At 44.8% G+C, this 18,925-nt stretch overlaps 1 protein-coding gene across 21 annotated transcripts in view; it reads left to right on the top strand.

Moving 5' to 3' along the window:
* The window catches only part of ARHGAP10 (Rho GTPase activating protein 10), a 301,184-nt gene that overhangs the window by 192,011 nt on the left and 90,248 nt on the right, over positions 1-18,925 (top strand). For all 21 annotated transcript variants that reach the window (XM_064491268.1, XM_064491252.1, XM_064491357.1 and 18 more), the window contains exons 17-18: positions 7,367-7,472; positions 9,023-9,182. In XM_064491268.1, coding sequence (XP_064347338.1) covers positions 7,367-7,472; positions 9,023-9,182 — 266 coding nt within the window. The remainder of the gene's footprint in view (positions 1-7,366; positions 7,473-9,022; positions 9,183-18,925) is intronic.

The following is an 18,925-nucleotide window of genomic DNA, read 5'->3' as shown; positions in this document are numbered from 1 at the left end:
GTGTTCTTATCAACCCCCAAATTCCAAGGGACTTAAGAGCTCGGTGTCAGACGATCCTATCACTCAGGAGATTACAGAGCTTCTGGGAGCTTTGTGTCTGGCACTAAAAATATTAGAACAAAAGATTTTCTGAGTGCTTCCCTTTACAAGAGTTTTAGGAGCTCTGTGTCAGGAACTGAGGGCAGAGACCAATATATATATATGTTTCCTATTATTTCACAACATCATCTTGTAAGATAAATTAATGGGCTTTTAGTACAGAAATTTGTAAGATGAAAATACACTTTGCTTGGTCTACACGGGAATGCAGAAGATTGTGTCCACCTGGGGAAGGTTTGTAGGCATCTACCTGGATACGTGACTGCATGATGTTTATTACCTTCGAGAATGTTGTGGTCCATGGTGTGTGTTTCAGCCTTTCAGGCTCAGAGTCCTTGATACATGTCATATCGGTAAGACTTGGACCCAAGATTCGAGGTTAGATGCATGTTAAACTAAGTTTGAGAATGGCAGCTGAAGTTGGACGCCTAATTTGGAATCACAGGAAAAATTTCTGTCCCCCGCACCAGAAGACCTGTCTTGCTATGTTTGTATGTTTTCTTCCTGTAGTCAAGTTACCTGGGAAGCAGTATCATAATCACAAGGTTCTTTGGTCATTAATGATGAAAAACAAAACTGTTATGGGGTCCAGGGCACTGGTGTCTGCCTAGCCGGAGGGTTCTGTCCTTGTTGGTAAACCTGCGTGGGAAGCAAGACGAAATCATGTCATCTTGGTGGGGAGGGACTCGGAAGTCTGGAAATTAAAGGAATTGGATGGTTAATGACATCAAGCTCTCTTAGCCTCTAGATGCATTGTTTCCAGGAGATAAGGTCTCCTGCAGAAGAACTCGAGTACTTGATGTCGGCTGACTGAAGCCACCATTATCTCTTGGGAAGTGCTTGAATGGTTACTGCTAATGCTTTCCTAAAATTACAGTATTGTTGACTTATGACGTTTAAGTATTGAATTTAAATTTGTCTGTGTATCTTTGATAAGCTCCAGTAAGCTATGATCACATCTTTCTCAGTCTCCGTTAGTTGGTGCGGCAACACGAGCAGATCGACATTAAGTGTTGTGAACGCTGATGTGTGTAGTTTCACGATGAGAAATGCTTTTGCTGTGACAGTAAACTCCTGCCCCTGCCAAATGCCAGGAATTGGGTGTTATTAATTCAGTATCTTAGATTTTTCAAAAAGTTACGTATGCCTTGGTGTTCTTTGTCAACTTACATCAATTAAAATATAATGGAATGCATACAGCATAAGCAACTAAAGATAATTCGTCTTAGGAGACCTTTTTTTGTTTCTGTTTTGAGTACCTTAAAGTCATTATTATGTTGTAGCCACATGAAGATGTCCATTCTTAGAAAGCTTTGATTCATGTCAAAATGGCACAAAATGGAGAAAAAATAGTTTTACTTTACAAGCCTGACATCCAAAAAGTATTCTTTGGAAGAAGAGGGGAAACCAGGCTTAGCAAAAATGAGTATATCATTTCAAGTGAGATGGGGGTAAGCCAGTAGGGGGGCCCCTTAAGAAAGGGAGTGGAAGGTTTTGATTCTATTTTCAAAACCAATTCTAGTATTTTTAGAAATGCAGGACCTTATCCTTAGAAGGTGGGAAACTATTTTTTCTATCTTGTGTTTCTGAAGAAGTAATAAATAAATAATTTTTAAAATTAGGTTTTCTTTGGCAAAAGATGATTATTAACGACAAGATAGACACATGAGTTAGAAACAGCTTTTTAGTGCAAAGTTCTCAAAAATTGTCAATTTTTGAATGTACAAAATTCTTACCGTAGGCGGCTTTTTCTTCCTTTGGAATTTTTCACTGTTTTTCAGAGTCCCCGCCTTAATTTTATTTTTAAAATCAAAGCTGTGAATTGGAAATGTTACTGTATTTTTATTGCTTTTTATTTTTCTCCAGCTTTGATTTAGGAAGGCATTATCTTGGCTTTAACTCCAGATTAAAATCTTGATTATAATTGATCCCCTAACTCTTTAGGTAGTTGTACTTTTGTTCTCAGTGACAAATGTAGTCTGTATCTCAGTCTTCTATTATGTGACGTGATTGGATTGTTTGTGTTCTGCTTTACCTACATACCTTTCCATTTCTTAGTCTCTTCTGCTTCCTTTCTCCTTAGCAACAAGGTGTCCTGTGTTGTAAAATCTCATTCCTCCCAAACCCCACTCCTGAAAGCGTAAATGGAAACAAATCTAACTTTACAAACATGGGGAGCAACTTAGATGTTCGTGCAGTTGATCGTGTGGCATCCATCCAACGACATGTCGAGATGTCCATGACGTATTTCACGAAAGGGGCTGTTTGAACATCTCATTACAGAAAAGGAAGGAAAACTCTGAAAAGATGAAAGTTAAAAATTACAATTTCTTAGGTGAGATTTGTTACAAATAACTTTAAGCAGCTTTTTATGGAAACATAAGAGACGTGTACAAATAATAAGTGTAAATAATAAGCATACAGCGTAGTATATTTTCCCCAAGCGAAGGCAGCCATGTAATCAGCCCCCAGAGATAAAAGCTTGGCAGAAGCCCTTCCTCGCCCCCGCGTGGTCACTCTCCACCCCCGTGCCGGGTGAGCAGCCTCCTGACCTGTGACATCATAGTCACGTGTTGCTGCACTTGAGTTTCCTGTAAGTGGAATCATGCAGAGCAGACTAACACGTTGGGCTGCTTCTGCTCACCCTGCGAGGTCCATCCCTGTTGAGCGACGCAGTAGACCTTGCACTCTCGTTGAAGCTCAGTGTTCCGTTGTGGGACTATACCGCAGTCTGCCTCTTCTGCTCTCGGTGGGTACTGGAGTTCTGGTTTGGACCGTTACCAAGAGGCGACTGCTCTGACCATTCCATCTTGTGTCTTTTAGCGAATGGTCATATGAGAGGCATTTTTGGGTCGCTGGCAACGTGTGTGTTCTAGGTTGGCAGATACTGCAGATAACAGTTCTCCAGAGTGGTTGCGCCAGTTAATTATTCCCACCCAGTTAGCGTATGACAGATCCAGTTGCTTCATGTGCTGGCCAGAGTTTGGTGTTCATTGAAAGCCATCCTGATGGGTGAATGGTTGGTCCCTCATTGTGGTTTTAATTTCTGTTTTCCTGGTAACTAATGAGGTTTAGCGTCTTTTCATTTTACACGTGTGTTGGTCACATAGAGGTCCCCTGTCATGAAGTTTCTGCTCCAGACCCTCCCCTGTTTTTCTTTTGGGTTGTCTCTCTTTTCTGCCTGATTTGTGGCAGTTCTTGCTTGACTAAATATATTTCAGATTTTTAGTGATTTTATTCACTGAACTTTTTATCAGTTTTTTCCGAAAATTTTAGCAAAATTAAGTTTTCTAAAATTGAGCAGATATTTAATTTTTCCAGTAACAGAAAAGTGAAGCTATTATCATCTTGAAAAAAAAATGCCAAGTCCGGCAGAGAAAGACAAATACTGTATGATCTCACTTACTTGTGGAATCTTTAAAACCAAACCAAACCAAACCAAACCAAACCAAACCAAACCCCAAAACCAAATTCAGAGATACAGAGAACAGATTGGCAGTTACAGACATGGAGGTGGGCAAAAAGGGTGAAGGGAGTCAAAAGGTACAAACTTCTAGTTGTAAGATAAACGAGTCATGGGGATGTGATTTGCAGTGTGATGACTGTAATTGGTAATACTGTCTTGCATATTTGAAAGTTGCTAAGAGAGTAGATCTTAAAAGTTCTCCTCACAAGAAATAAATGTTTTAGCTATGTGTGATGACAGATGGTAACTAGGCTTATGGTGATGCCCATCTTGCAATACGTACAGATATTGAATCATTATGTTGTACACCTGAAACTAATATAATGTTACTTGTCAACTGTACTTCAGTTTATTTGTTTGTTTGTTTATTTAATTTAAAAAAATCTACCAACACCTGAAAATTAACTGTTGGGTTTTTTGTTTGTTTGTTTTTCTTGTTTTTTTGCAGGGGGAGAGGTAATTAGGTTTATTTATTTTTTCAATGGAGGTGCTGGGGATTGAACCCAGGACCTCGTGCTTAGTAAGCACGTAGTCTACCACTTGAACTGTACCCTCCCCTCAGTACTTCAATTTAAAAAAACAGCAAAAAATCCCATCAAACTCCCCTTTCAAGAGGGGGGATTGCTTTAGTTTTCTTCCCCTCCCCTTCAGTTTCTCGATTTTTGAACCTCTGGTCTGAAATCCCACTTTGGGCATCTCTTCAGGACCTCACTCTTTGACCTCCCTGTTTTTGTTAAATGTGGTCAGTTCAGCCATATCCAGGGCCCCTTCTCTGTCTTTGTATTTCCTGGTTTCTCCTTAACTCTTTTTTTTAACTGAAGTACAGTTGATTACAACGTGCAGTTTCTGGTGTCCAGCACAATGCCCCAGTCTTTCCTTACCTCTTGATAGCACTAGCTTCGCAGTCTTTGCAGGTTTCTTCTCACTTGACATTCTGATGACACTGAACCCCACCCTGGGCGCCCCCTCTCTTCCTCCTCCTTTGCTTGGCTTAGTTGCCAGTGGCATCTCCCCTGTACGTCTTTTGAGCTCTTTTCCCCCAAATGTCCTCTCTTAGGCTCCGCAGTAGTCCGGCATCCTTGGCTACGTGCTGCAGGTCATGCAGCTAGCCTTCGTCTCTGAGACCTGCCCCCTTCCCAGCTGCCTGCGAGAAGACCAGCCTCTTGAGTATCGCTTTCTCCGTTACTTCCATCATCGTCTTCCACCTCAAACCCTCTTTGCCTCTGCACTCCTGTCCGTCAGCAGAAGTGCCCATACCCCAGCTAACCCAGACATGAAGCCTCACTCATCTTTGCCTTCTTCCTCCTGACCCTCAGCCAGTCGGAGGCTAAATCCCCTCCATTCTACTCCTTCCATTGTGCTCTCATGTAATAGTAACACAGACGGCAACAGTGGTGCTGGCTCCCAGCGGTTGAGTGCCTCTGTTGGCCAACCACTGGGGTAAACAAATGCTTTCTGCATGTCACCTCACTGAATCTCATAGTGGCCTTCGGAGAAAGTGCTGTTCACTTCATCTTGCAGATGAGGAAACTGAGGCCCAGAGAGGTTAGGTAACTTGCCTAAGTCCACTCAGCTGTCAGGTGGAAGCAGTGATTCCACCATCTGACCGTAGATCATACTTCTTTGCTCTATTTCCTTATTTGTAGTCCTACCCCTGCCCTGCCCCCCGCCCCTTCCTGCCTCATGACTTCTTGCCCAGATAGTATTTCCTTCTTAATTTGCTCTTTTCCCCATCTTAATTCATCCTCTAGAAATGTAAGGTGTGTCTTCCCCAAATTTAACTCTGCTTGTATTTCTTCTTTGCTTTACTTTCAGTGACTAATTCAGAAGCCACTAGTAAAGCCAAGTTCTTCCAAGTGGTCTTTACAGACCAAAGTTTGGCCTCCGACTACCATTCTGTAAGCTTGAGGTGCTGTCTCTGGATAGACTGTGTATTTGCTTCTACTGCTGGCTGAATCTGGGGTGTACCCCTCACCTCTTCAATTCTGCCCTTCCTGGAAATCTTCCCTGTTTTCTTTAAGCACCAGCTCAAATGCTCTCCCTTATGTGAAACCTCCCTGAGCTTCCCCGCCAGCATGCATGAGGTCCTGGATTCAATCCCCAGCACCTCCGTTTAAAAAGAAAAAAAAAAACAAAAACAATTATGCTAGAGGTTTCAGGGGCATCAACAAACTGCCTTATGAGAATGAGGTGCTCAGTTTACCAAAGCAGGAAGGAAGGAGGCTCACAGAGAGCTGGCAGGGACTGACCTGAGGACCTCGTGCATGCTAAGCAAGCTCTACCACTGAGCTATACCCACCCCGCCTCTTGCATAATTCTCAATAATCATTTTATTGATTTGCTCCATAATTTCCTATCAGGAACGCAATAGAGGGAATTTGGGCACATTGTTAATGAGAACCATGGGTGATGATACTTCTAAGGTCTAAGGGATAAAGAGAATATGTTTGATTCCTAGGGCTGCTATAACAGTACCACAAACTGAATGGTTTAAAATAACAGAAATATACTCTCTCACCGTTCAAGAGGTGAGGCCCAAATTCAAGGTGTCAGCAGGGCCGTGCTCCCTCTGAAGGCTCTAGGGAAGGACCCTTCCTCGCCTCCTCCACCTCCCGGGGTTTCCTGGCAGTCCTTGGCTTGTGCACACATCAGTCCATTCTGTCTCCATGGTCACATGATCGTCTCCCCTGTATCTGTCTTCACATGGCCATCTTCCCTCTGTGTCTTTGTTTTCTTGTAAGGGTACCAGTCATGTTGGATTAAAGGACCCTGTGGTCTCACCTTAACTTGTGACATCTGCAGTGACCTTATATCACATGACCGCTGTGTTAAACACATCTTTTTATTCTGATGTTTCAATATCCAAGGCCTTAATGACCCTGGGGAGACTGCCCTTTCCGGGGCTGACCAACTCCTAGAGATAGGAAACCTGGGTGCACTTCCCGTATGCAGACTAACCCATCCAGAGCCCACTTTCCCTCCCCCGACCCCATCCTTCTGGTTCTTACCCTCCAGACTAATATTCTGTTGCTTTAACCACCTCAGGGCCAGGTACCAGATAATCAGGAACCCTCTCTACACCCAGCAGTCCTAAGCCTGCTGAAAAACTCGCACCACCAGTGCTAAGCCTGCCTGCCCTGCCTTGCCTGCTCCTTCCCGTGGGTGCTGCAGCTAAGCCTCTTGCCCGAGTTCTCTCCTTGCCTGTTGCCCCGTGACCCATCCCGGTGCTTCCCTGTGGCCCTGCCTGGCATGCCTGCTGTTTCTGGGGGTGCGTGAGGATACACTTCCTCCTCCATCACAGTCGTTTTTGTGTCTGCATGTCCTACCACACCTGATGGCAGCAGTTCCCCGGTACATTTTAAAACAGTCACATTCTGAGATACGGGGTGGTTATTGTTTTGGGTGATAAAATTTAACCCCTAAGAGGGAGGAACTTCTTTGCTAACATTTTATTGGCATCCCCTGGTGGGGCAGGACCCGGCAACTAGACTCCTCCAGTGAGTGAGGAGCAGGCTGGAAGGGCAACGAGCCAGAGGGATCTGTTCTTAAACGTCAGCTGAGGAAAGGCAGTGACTGCAGCTGCGCCGAAATGACCTCGTAGGGGAGGCATAGAAGATTAATAATAGGGACAAAGATGGATTTTCTTTTCTTTTTTTCTGAAAGGTGGCAAGATAGGTGTAAATTCTCTGTTTGAAGATTTAACAGATGAGCTGTTGTAATTGTTTGTTTTTCGGGATATATTTGATTCTGAGTTCTCTGCTAACTATTTTTTTTCCTTCTTCTTTTTTTTTCCCCCTAAAGAAAGCGGCAGCCCAGAATCGCGTGTTAACGCTATCCATTTCTTGGTACACAAACTGCCGGAGAAAAATAAAGAAATGCTGGATATTTTGGTGAAACACTTAACTAAGTAAGCCTCCCTTCCTTCCTTCCTTCGTTTTGCTCTGGGTGCTGTGTGGTGGTGTTGAATCTGGATCGCTTGGAAGTGGGGCTGCGTACACAGGACCAGGGACCACACCTGCAAGGGCAGGCTGGACACTTGACTCACTGTGTGTGTTTTGGACAGGAGTGGTGAAATGCAATGCTTTCACAAAGTCATATAATTATTTGCTTAACATCGCTGCCAGCAACTCAGGGTTTGAGTTGAAGTAAGAAAAGAGAACATTATACGTTTCCCTGTGCACAGATTCTGGAAATGCGATTATAAGTCTGTTAGCAAATTTAGCATGGTTTCACACCTTCCCAACTCTAAGTCTGAACATGTCCTTTCAGTGAGTTTAATCTGGTAATAGGTAGTTATTTTGTAGGATCCATTCTATTCCTTTCATTACTCCTTTAAAAAGCAAGCAAAATCGAATGGCCTGTAATGAAAAAGAACATGAAAAGGAATATGTTTGTGTGCATATATATAAATAAATGAATCACTATACTGTACACCAGAAATTAACACATTGTAAATCAACTATATTTCAGTGAAAAAGCAAGCAAAATCTGATTAATTCAGTGGAGAAATTAGCTCTTTCTTCAAATATAAGTGACTCCTAGATCACGATAACTGTAGAATTTTAGAGGTGAGAGGAAGCTGAGGAACGCTGTGTTTTAGAACCTTTATTTCATGTGAAAAAGAAACAGAAAGCCAGACGATATTATGGCCTCCCAAGGGTCCTACTATTGGTATCACCATTCATTCATTTGGTCAGCAAATAGGTGTTGAATGCCTCCTTAAGGCACTAGCTGATACAAGGGCATAGTTGAACAAGATAGACAAAGTCCCTACTTTCATGAAGTCCCTTCTTTCTAAGAGGGAAAAGATCATAAACAGATGACAAATAAAAATAGAAAATGGTTTCAGGTGATTAAATGACAAAAAGATGAAGTAGAATGAGGGATAAAGAGTATATATTGAGTGTGGGACTACGAAGATGGTTATGGAAGGTCTCTTCGAGGATGTGACCTTTTGAGTTGAGACCTGAATTAGGTGTCAGGGCTGCTAAGAACAGTTGTCCAGGTTGTTCACTGCACAATGGTACTGGGCCAAAGAGATGAGTGTGGGTGTTCTGACCAAACTCTGTGTGCTTGTGAGGGTAATTTTGACAAACGTACCATGTGGTCTCGTATTCCTTGGTAGCAAAGGGATAATGATCTGGGGAAAGAAAGGATGTTCGAAATAATTGGAACAGTAAATGAAGGCTGTCAGGGACCCAAGCTTAGCATATACATGAGATTATTAAAAAAGACATATGGCTAAGCAGAACATCAAAGAAAGAGAAGTAGGAAGGTAGGCAGGGACCTCCTGACCTAGGGCTTTGTCAGATCCGGGTACTTGAGTGGCAGATGTTGAGAACAGTGGTGTCTGACCCCTTGTTTTTAGGGGAATACAGAGTTGTAGAGTATTGTACTTTCCGTAGTTACTGCCCTTCTTTTAACCAAAGACCTTTCTTTTCCCCTCATCAATACTAGTGTTTCCAATCACTCCAAGCACAACCTCATGACCGTGGCAAATTTAGGAGTGGTGTTTGGACCAACTCTGATGAGGCCACAGGAAGAAACTGTTGCAGCCATCATGGATTTGAAATTTCAGAATATTGTCGTGGAAATTTTAATTGAAAACCATGAAAAGGTAAAACTTCTTTTTGTTGTTGTTTTTTCCTTAAGGAAATTCCTGGTCTGGGCTTGTCTCCATGAGAGTTAGAGCTAACCTCTTAGATTTTCCTTCTCTCTCTCTATTTAATTTTATTATCATGGTGGTGAGTGGTGACCTTCTGTCTTCTGATAAGAGTTTTTCCAGAAATCTGAAGCTTACCTGGTTGTCTGTTATCTCACTGATTTAAGGAGGAAATGTTTAATCCAGATGCAAATGAATATCAGCAATGTTATTGTGGACTGTTGATGGTTTTTGCTGGCTTTGTTCCTATCCTTGGATTTCTCCCTCAAATTCTATTTTCTGTAACACAAGGAAGATATTTCTGTCAATCTGTGTCTTATTCTCCCCAGAAAAACACACACAGCTCTCCCTCTCCGTACAGTTGTGCTAACGTCCTTGACTCTGGGGACTCTAGTTTAAGAATCTCTGGTTTAAAATGAATAATCTCTTAGGTAATATATCTTGTTGTGTGTTTCTCTGTATTCAAGGGAATACATGATTTTTCAAAATACAGTAGACTCAGGACCTTTTACATCCCCCCCCCCCCATTCTGTTCATGTAGATCAGGACCTTGCTAATAACTTTCCTCCATTCTCCTTCTAAGACAGGGAATTTGAAAATGGTTAAAATGCATGGACAGCAGCTTGTTTATTATTATTTTGTTACATTGAGATTGCATTATATGCCAAGCAGGCATGAGGTGCTGGAATGTGAGGAAGAACATTACAGCCCCTGATGGTAAACAGGTTGCCGTCTGGGGGCTGGAGCCCTGTTCTGGGACTCGTATCCCGTGCACACATGCTGGTCTAACGCCCTGTGTAATTTACTTATTTTCCTAGTTGTTATGGAGTTCTCTCTCCTAGATCTTTGAGGGCAGAGATCTTTTTGAACGTTTAGAATAATACCTGGTACATGTTAGGTGCTCAGTTAGTATTTATTTGATGAATTAATGGATTCAGTGAAATTTAACGGGGTCGGGGGAGTGGGAAAGAGGCAGACAAAGGCAGGTACAGTCCCTTTCTTTACTGATGTATAGTCAGGTTACAAGGCTGTGTTAATTTCTGGTATACGGCATAGTGGCTCAGTTATATGTCTGTATATATGTCCCTTTTTATATTTTTTTTCCTCATAGGCTATTACAAGGTAATGGATATACAGTAGATCCCCATTGTTTATCCCTTTTATATATAGTGGTTGATGTCTGCAAATCTCGAACTCCCAATTTATCCCTCCACCTCCCTGCCCCCCTTTCCCCCTGGTAACCTCAAGTTTGCTTTATATGTCTGTGAGTTTCTGGGAGGTGGAGGCCCTTTGAGCAAAGCAATGCAAGGGCGTTTCTTGGATTCTTGCTGTGTTGGCTGTTTGCTAGAGCCGTTCTAAGCTTGTGCGAACATCAATTCCCACTGAAAAGTTAAGCTTGGAACCTGGCCAGAGATTTTCTTTACCAGTGTGGTAAAAAGCAGCTGGGGTATGGGTGTCAGACGTTTCTGGGTTTTTTGGCTTATGTTTTTGTTTTTTGGCAGCTTGTGGTGAATTTCTGCCTCCTTTTGGGGTCTTGTCAAACTGTCATTCAGCATCATTAGCGTGTTTGGTGAGCTGTCCAGACAGCTTCATGCAACGGTGGCTACTATACTTAGACTATTACCTTGAGACAATAGTTAGGAGTGCAGTGCTCATTAGATTAAATCCCAAGTGGAGAAGTTTTATCCAATTTATTTGCGAAACTCCTGGCTCTGGGTCTTGCTCTCAGGTAAAAGACTTTCCATCTCAGGCTGAAGCTTCCTGTTTTCTTATCTTATTTGAAGCTGAGGAGATAAGTACGTGGTTTTTCCTGCTGGGCGGTAGAGAAGGCGGCTCTCACCTTGTTACCAAATCCTACAGGAACCTCCAAGTGGCATTGGCGAGCCAGTTACAATGGTTACACGGCACATGACACTGGACCCACTCTCTGAGATGGAGCTGAGCAGCCTCTTAGTTCCCCTCTTTCTTTCTGCGGCCAGGCTGGCTAGCGCTATGGATGCACAACTGGTGTTAGGTGAAGTGCTGAGGTTTCCCACCAAGAGGAGGTGAGATACTGAGTTTCAGATACTTTGCTGAGCACGTGGGCTTAGGTTTGGAAGCAGAGGGCTGCTTGGGGTGGGGGTGGACGGAGTGGCTGTTAGCTTAGGCTAGTGGACATTTTTGAGAACTTAATTTCCCCACAACCTCTTTTTTTCCCCTCCGATCTCATCCTTGGCCGTTTTGACTCTCACTCCCAGCTCTGTTCCTGCTTAACCAGACTTCACCTCGGAGTCCAGGCTCTGCCGTGTGGCAGAGAGTTTCTGCTGACAAGGGTGGTTGTGTGGAGACACTTCCCATGGATGCCTGGCCCCTCCCGTCCAAGCCAGAGGTTTCCTTGATGACCTATCCCCATGGACCACCCATAGGAGCTTCTGTTTGCCTTGAACGTGGCGAGGCAGGGATACAGCTCCTCTTAATGTTTGAGAACGAAAAGCAAAAGGACAGGGAGGAAGGATAGGAAAGGTTAAAAAGAATAGTCTTGTGAGGAAGGGGCAATTTTAATTCAAAACAGGAGGGGGGGCCCTAGCAGTGAAATGAAGAGGCTCAGTAGAGTTGGTGAAGGAGAGCGGAGCAGGGGAAATGACAATAGAAGGAAAATGTTTTCTTTTCCTCAGTTACTTATTTTTCTTCCCCCGGAATGTGAAAAATGTTAACTCTGACCAGGAAAGTCACTAAGTCAGAAGAAGGAAACTTTCAACATGTAATTAAAGCAAGAAAGTGCCAGATTAAATTTGGAGTTAGAAAAAGACCCCTGGTTAATCTGCTTTGGAGATCACATTTTGTCCAAGCCTCTTTGCTGTTTTCATACAATCCATACGTACCTTATGGGAAACTTAATCCATATGTTTTGGCTTCATTTCCGCTCAGTACCTTAAGATGTTGTTTTAAAAGAAGTTTTCCATGGGCCAAAAATATTATCAAAGTCTTTCTTCCCTTGCAAACCAGAAAATTGCATTTCCCAGGTGGAAAGGGTACTGTGAAACTCCCAAGGATTTTCAAATTGGGGTTGAGCCGTAAAATTTGTGTGTTTTGCATAAGTTTCGTTGTTATGGTATACAGTGGTCCCTCAGTATCTGTGGGGGATTGGTTCCAGGACCTCCTGCAGATACTAAACTCCACAGATGCTCCAGTCCCTTATATAAGATGGCATAGTGTTATTAGCATATACCCTGTTCACATTCTCCCCTCATTTAAATCATCTCTAGATTACTTGTAATGCCTAATACAATGTAAGTGCTATGTAAATAGTTGCCGGTGTGCGGCAAATTCAAGTTTTGCTCTTTGGAACTTTCTAGAACTTTTTTTGATGGTGGGGGGATATGTTCATTCCACCGTTGGTTGCATCTGATGACACAGGACCCAGGGAAGGCCGGCTGTACCTGTTACGGATTCATTCCGTGCATTTGTGATAAGCTCCTGCTCTGAGTCAGACCTGGTGTGAGATGCGGGAGAGGCAGAGGCAGGCTGGTGGGGAAAAGGAACGATGCTGGAGAGGAGACGCTCTCAGACAGATGCAGAGAAGGCTGCCGAGACTTCAGGGTTGCGTTTACATCCAACTGTAGGGAGTCTGGAGAGTTTCCTGAGTAGGTGATTTGGGTCGGCTTTAGGATGGAGTTGTAGCAGGTGAAGGGGTTTTAAGGGGACATTTCAGGAGTCAATGTCATCAGAGAAGCAGAGTTGGCATATGTTCTGGAAAAGCTCCTGTTGGATCGAGGGTGGGGGCAGGAGATGAGATGGGAAAGAGCCTTGGGCAGCTGTGGGGAGGTGGGGAACACCACCAGAGGGCTTTGGATTTAATTTTAGAGGCACCAGGGCCTCTCTCGGTTTTCAGGTGAACTGCTTACTCTGGCAGCAGGGTTTGCAGAAGCAAATAGAGAAATCAAAGGCCAGGTGAGAGGTCATGTGATGTGGGCATGAGACTGGGGACTCAGAGGGGGAGAGCATTGCTTGGTGAGGAGGAATAGACAAAACCCAGGCATGGGATTTGTGGGGCATCTCAGAGGAAGGTGTTGTAAATGGCGCTGAGTACTCAATCCCGAGAGTTTATCTTGGTGTTATTAATGAAAGGAAGAAAAGGGAATTAAGAAGAGTTTAGTCTACAACGTGCAGAATTTTAGTTGTTGTCTGGATATCCAGCAAGAGAAGCCCAGCGGACAGCTGGAATTGTGGGGCTCAACCTGGGGAGAAAATTTAGTGGTAGAAAGTGTAATATATGGTATAAGGACATGATACAGGTGTGAGAAAGAATGTATTGGTTCATTTACTATTTATTAGGGTATTTATCTCATGTGACGCATGTGTGTGTAATCCCCATTGCATACATCTGTAATGGTATCCTTGTATATGTACAGAATTTTTTTTACATGTCTTATCCCTTTATAAGTATGAGAAAACCGGAGGGTGACAGAGTGCTTGCTCACGGGCACACAGCTGGTAAGTGGCAATACTTGGGTCTGTGGTAAGGATTGTTCAACTCTAAAGCTTTTACTTTTCATCACTAGGAGAGAGTAGTAAGAACCGTATTTCTGAGAAGCACCGAGATTTTACTCTTAGTGATAAAAGAGGAGGCAGGAGGAGCCCAGACAAGTTCGGTGTCAGGTGGTCGAGGGGCGTTGCCGGTGGTGCCACGTGCGTCAGGAGATGGACAGGTATGGGGCCCAGCAGACAGCGTGTGTTCTCCCCGAGAGTGAAACGTCTGTTGAGAGCAGCTTGCAAGGCCTTGAGTGTTTAGGAATGGATGATAAATCGTATGGCTCTACTTCTGGCTTTTCCCGTTGGATGGAGGAATATGTGGGAGGAAGAGTCAGAGCAGATGTGATGGGGGAGGGAAGGATGGAGTGGGACCCCTGCAGCAGAGTTGTAGACCGCTCACTCATCGTTCTCATATGTTGATCACCCCCATAATCTTAAGTTTGTTTTCTATGTCTGTGAGTCTGTTTCTGTTTTGTAAATAAGTTTGTCTTTTATTTTTTTAAGATTCCACATATAAGTGATATCATATGGTATTTTTCTTTCTCTTTTTAGCCTATTTCACTTACAATGGCAATCTTCAGGTCCATCCATGTTGCTGCAAATGGCATTATTTCATTTTTTTTTTTAATGGCTGAGCAGTATTCCATTAAATAAATATACCACAACTTCTTTATCCAGTCCTCTGTCAATGGACCTTTAGATTGTTTCCATGTCTGGGACTGACTTTCTGACCTGCATCCACCTGTCTTTGCCAAAAGCTGGAACAGCACGTCCCTGCTCCCAGGTTCGTTCGTGGTGGGAGGGACACCCTGTTCAGTCCCCACTTGCAGGTCAGTGGCAGCCACATGTGGACTGTGTGTGACCGGGGCAGCCTGGCCTTCCATCCCCGTTGCTGCAGAAACGACACTCAGCCTCGCCCTCTGCGGGCTGGCCTCTGCCGCCCTTTAATGCCAGCGAGGCCTGAGTGAGTTGTGTACAAACCGTTTTCCGTTGAGGGCGAGGCACCTTCCTGTCTTAGAGCTTGTCTTTTAATGGGAAGAAGAGTTCTTTTTAAAGAAGAACCCAGCCTGCAATGCATCTTGATTTAGCTTGGCTGGCACTGGGTTGCTAAGCCACACCAGTTTTCGTGTGAGAGAGAAATAAATGTCTTAAACAACAGCAACAGTGATAAAACTCCAGAGTTTCCAGAAGTCAGCATCTGCCTAAGTGGCTGACCGTTCCACATGGACCATCAATCCCTGATGAAGCAAGGATATCTGACCAATTTTCAGAGGGTGTTTTTATTTTTATTTTCTGCCCCTTCCAGTTTTCACAACAGTTGGCCCCTTTGGCAGAACCTCTCAAACTTACTTTACTATTAGATTTTTTTTTCTTTCTCAACAGGGCCTTGCATTTTCTGGAGTGTTTAAAAAAGACAGTTTAAAAGCACAGAAAACTTTGTCTTTCTCCTTCCTTTAAGGGGAATTGGAAAATAATACTGACAGTGTCTTCCCAGGTCTGCTCTGTTCACTTAGCCGCGGCATAGGACGCTCTGCTTCGCACCGTGCCGTTGCCCTGTAGGTGGCAGACAGTATGTTCCAGTGGGACCAAAGTGGTTTGATGTGGGGAAATTTGGGACACAAGGGTCTTGCATCCCGCAGCATCTTAGGGTCCAGTTGAGACAAAGCACCGAGTCTGTCTCAGGAAGAGTCAAGAGCTACAGTCTAGAAAGGGGGGTAGACTTACTCTTTGTTATCTAAGAAAGCGTGCTCGGTACAAGTGAGCAGAACTTGCCCGGAGGGGAGGTTTAGATTTAGCGGAGGGGACAACTTCATATTTTTAATCATGAGACTCTGCTCGTATTAGAGATGGGATTGGGGAGTTGGAGGGAAGCTAACCGACATGTGACATCTGGCCCACTCTGAAGTTCTCTGCCAGGGTCTCTGGAGACACAGACATGCAATGACAGGGTCTCAGAGCACGTCTCAGCGCCTGGGACTTGGCGCTCGTTGGTATCCATAGAATTAAAAGTGATGAGGACCAACATGATCCTCTTGTTCACCTCCATTTATGTTGTTTGTATTCCCAGCAACACCGAGAGTACATGGAGGGGAAAATCAGAGTCTGAGAGTGTGAGGTGGCCGTGGGTGCCTTTCCTCAGGGGACTGTGGAGTGGGCTTGGCTTTTTGTGTGGACGAAGTGCCCCCTTTCAACATTTCTCTGTCAGATAAGGAAACCAGCTTTCAGAGCCGTCTCTTCCATCTCTCACAAGATAAAATTGAGAACAGTAATAATTACAATAGCCAGGACTGGCAGAGAGGACTGGGCTCAGCTCCTTACCTGAGCTTTTCTTGCACTATTCTGTAGGATTATCACATAACAGCAGAGCAGGCTCCAAAGCGAAGTTCCTGGGGTTGGAATCTCAGCCTCACCAAGTTGTGTGGCCTCTGTGACCTGGGCCCCCGACTTAACCTCCTTGTCTGCTCCATCGTCTGTGAGGTCGGCATCACTAAGGCAAGGATGCGGGGAGCTGCTTTATAGAGAAGGAAAACGAGGCTCAGGGAGGCTCCGTAACTTGCTGAGCCCCCATTGAAAGGTCTTCTGCTTAACTAATGAAAGGAGCCCCTTTCCATTGTTTTGCGACGTGCCACAGGGCCGGAGGGAGGAAATCCGCAAGGGGCCGATTGAAGACAGCGTCTCTGTCCCTGTCAGGTCTTCAGAGTGCAGCCTCGAGATCTCATTTGAAGTCTGTTGTGTTTCCCTGAAGTTAAAACCGTTCTGAAACCACGCTGCTGCACTCAGTCAGTGATGACGGAGTGCGGACCACGTGCTAGGACCTCCGTACCTTTAGAATAGCCAACACTCACGTCCTCCCCAACTGGCTAGTGAATATTAGCCAAACTAAAGATCGACAGTCTTAATTCACGGACACTGGGGCGTAAGTGTTCCATTTCTGCTGGGCTTCCATTAATCCTCCAGTTGTCACTGGAACTAAAGGTGGGAGTGGGTAAAATGATGACTTGGTGAAGCAGCTACTGCAGAGGGTCGTCTGAGTAGAGATCTTCCCATGAAGTCGAGCGCTGGCCTACCTGGGTGTGTCTGGAGTTCTCACGACCACCGCCCCGTCTAGGGGTTTGCTGGAGGGACTCACGGGCATCAGCGTGTATGGTACTCACTGGCTTATCATGCCGATGTGCTAAGAACACACAGGAGCAGATGATGGCACAGATGGAGTCTGGAGGACTCACACGTAATTTTCCTCCTACTGTCACCTCCCAGGAAGGGTCACACACAGCAGACTCTCCCCCACCAGCGCTGAAAATACAGCCACGTGCATATGTTTCCGTTCAGGGAAGCGCCTTAGAGACTCAGTGCCTGCTGGGAGATGGTCACGTTGGCATCCTTTGTGGAGTGGGTATCAAAATTCTAGACTCCCAGAGGGAAAGCAGGTGTCCGCATAACTTGTGCACATGCACATTTGTGTGCAGACAGTTGAGGCCCAGTGGGCCCTCCCAACCATTTAGGGAATGTTTTATATCGGTTGAGTTAACTTTATCACCCAAGTTCCCATATGCAAGCCAAGGGCCAACTTGGAAGCAGGACTTTCCAAGGATGGCCGTCCCAGACCCGCTCTGTTTGCTCTTTTCTGTACACCGAGCATCTTTTCCCTGCCTCCGTGAGGAGCTTGAGGGGCAGGGGCGAGGGTGAGTTCCTGTTTCTCCCGCAAGGATGTTCTCTGTCATTGGGATTCACAGCCTTTCCCCTTTCTGCTCTGGAAATGTCTTCCCCATCCTGTCGGGAAAGTGCATGTTGTCCGCCCTCTTGAAAAGTGCGGGATTAATTTTACTGAGAAGCACCACAATCGAGAAAGAATGTGGTCAGTCCGGGTTAAGTAAATTTCAAGCCATGCAACCTTATGTCACTGGATTAATTTGGCACAGGATGGAACGTCCCTCAAAAGCCCTTCTTGTTTTAACTTTCCAGTTGGTTGATTTCTCCTTGAGAGTGACCCCAGAGGGCAGGAGTCAGTTTTGTTAGCTTTACTTCTGTTTCACCCTTGAGCTCTGTTGAGTGCTGTCCCTGGACTCATGTCTCTGGACATTTTCTCAAGGATCTAGGTGCTGCCGTGTCTGTCCTGACCCCTTTCCTCTGCACCAGGTTGAAACTCCCCGCCTTACCGCAGCCTGGGCTTCCTGGTGTCTGGGTGACACTGACCCTCCTCAGACCTGCTCCTCCCTGTGATTAATCTTCTGGATTTTTCTCCAAAAGCCCTTTTCATTACAAAGTTTAAAGAGCTCTCTGCAGCCTTGTCAGGATTCCGAGCTCACCATCCAGTATTCACACGGTCTTCCCCCTCCCATGAGCTGTCTCAAGGTCATTATTTCTTTTCATGCAAATATTTGTAAAATTCTTTCTACAAATCTGTAAAATTCTTTTCATTTTTTTGGGGGGGGGATATCTTAATGATATGCATACTAAGAGTACCCCCTGATCCATAGCAGTGTAGAGGAAGGGCTTGATTTTTACTTTTGTTTGTGTCACAGGTCCTCTTGACCAGGGAGTGGTGAGTTCTGTTCATCTTTATGCAGTAGTTTGTGTTTCCTGTTACTCTAGAGATACGAGTTATCTGGAATTCTAGAGGAGAGCAAAACCTGTTACTGAAGGCAAGTTTGTGTGCCCGCCACACACCATGAGGCCAAACAAACTGAGACGTTTAGGTTTGGAGCAGAGAAAGGTTTACTGCAGGGCCCCGCAAGGAGGACAGGGTGGCTCATGCCCAAGAAAACCCCGAACTCCCCGAAGGGTTTCAGCAAAGCATAGTTAAAGGACAGATAAGGGAGGGTGGTAGCAGGGTACCTGAGCAGCTCGTACACAATCCTCTGACTGGTTGATGTGGAGGGAACAGGGCGGTCAACACCGTCAACCCCTGGGCACCAGAAGGTCTGGTTGCCATGCACTCTTGATCATCAAGTAGTTCATTTCTTCCCTTCAGTGGTGGTTTTATGCATCTGAAAAACCCAGGAAATATACATGAGATACTATTATCTGGGTACTTCAGAGAGGAGCTGCAGCAGAGGATGTGGGGGAGGGGTCTGACCCTGGAAGGCCCCACAGGGTCCTGCTCGGTTACAAACTTACTCACCTAAAACTTCCTGAGACCTGTAAGTACAGTACTTAGCCTTGAATCTGCTTCACACCAACTGGGG

The sequence above is a fragment of the Camelus dromedarius genome, chromosome 1, assembly GCF_036321535.1.
Source record: "Camelus dromedarius isolate mCamDro1 chromosome 1, mCamDro1.pat, whole genome shotgun sequence".
Lineage (NCBI taxonomy): Eukaryota > Metazoa > Chordata > Mammalia > Artiodactyla > Camelidae > Camelus > Camelus dromedarius.
This window is presented reverse-complemented; position numbering and strand designations above follow the sequence as displayed.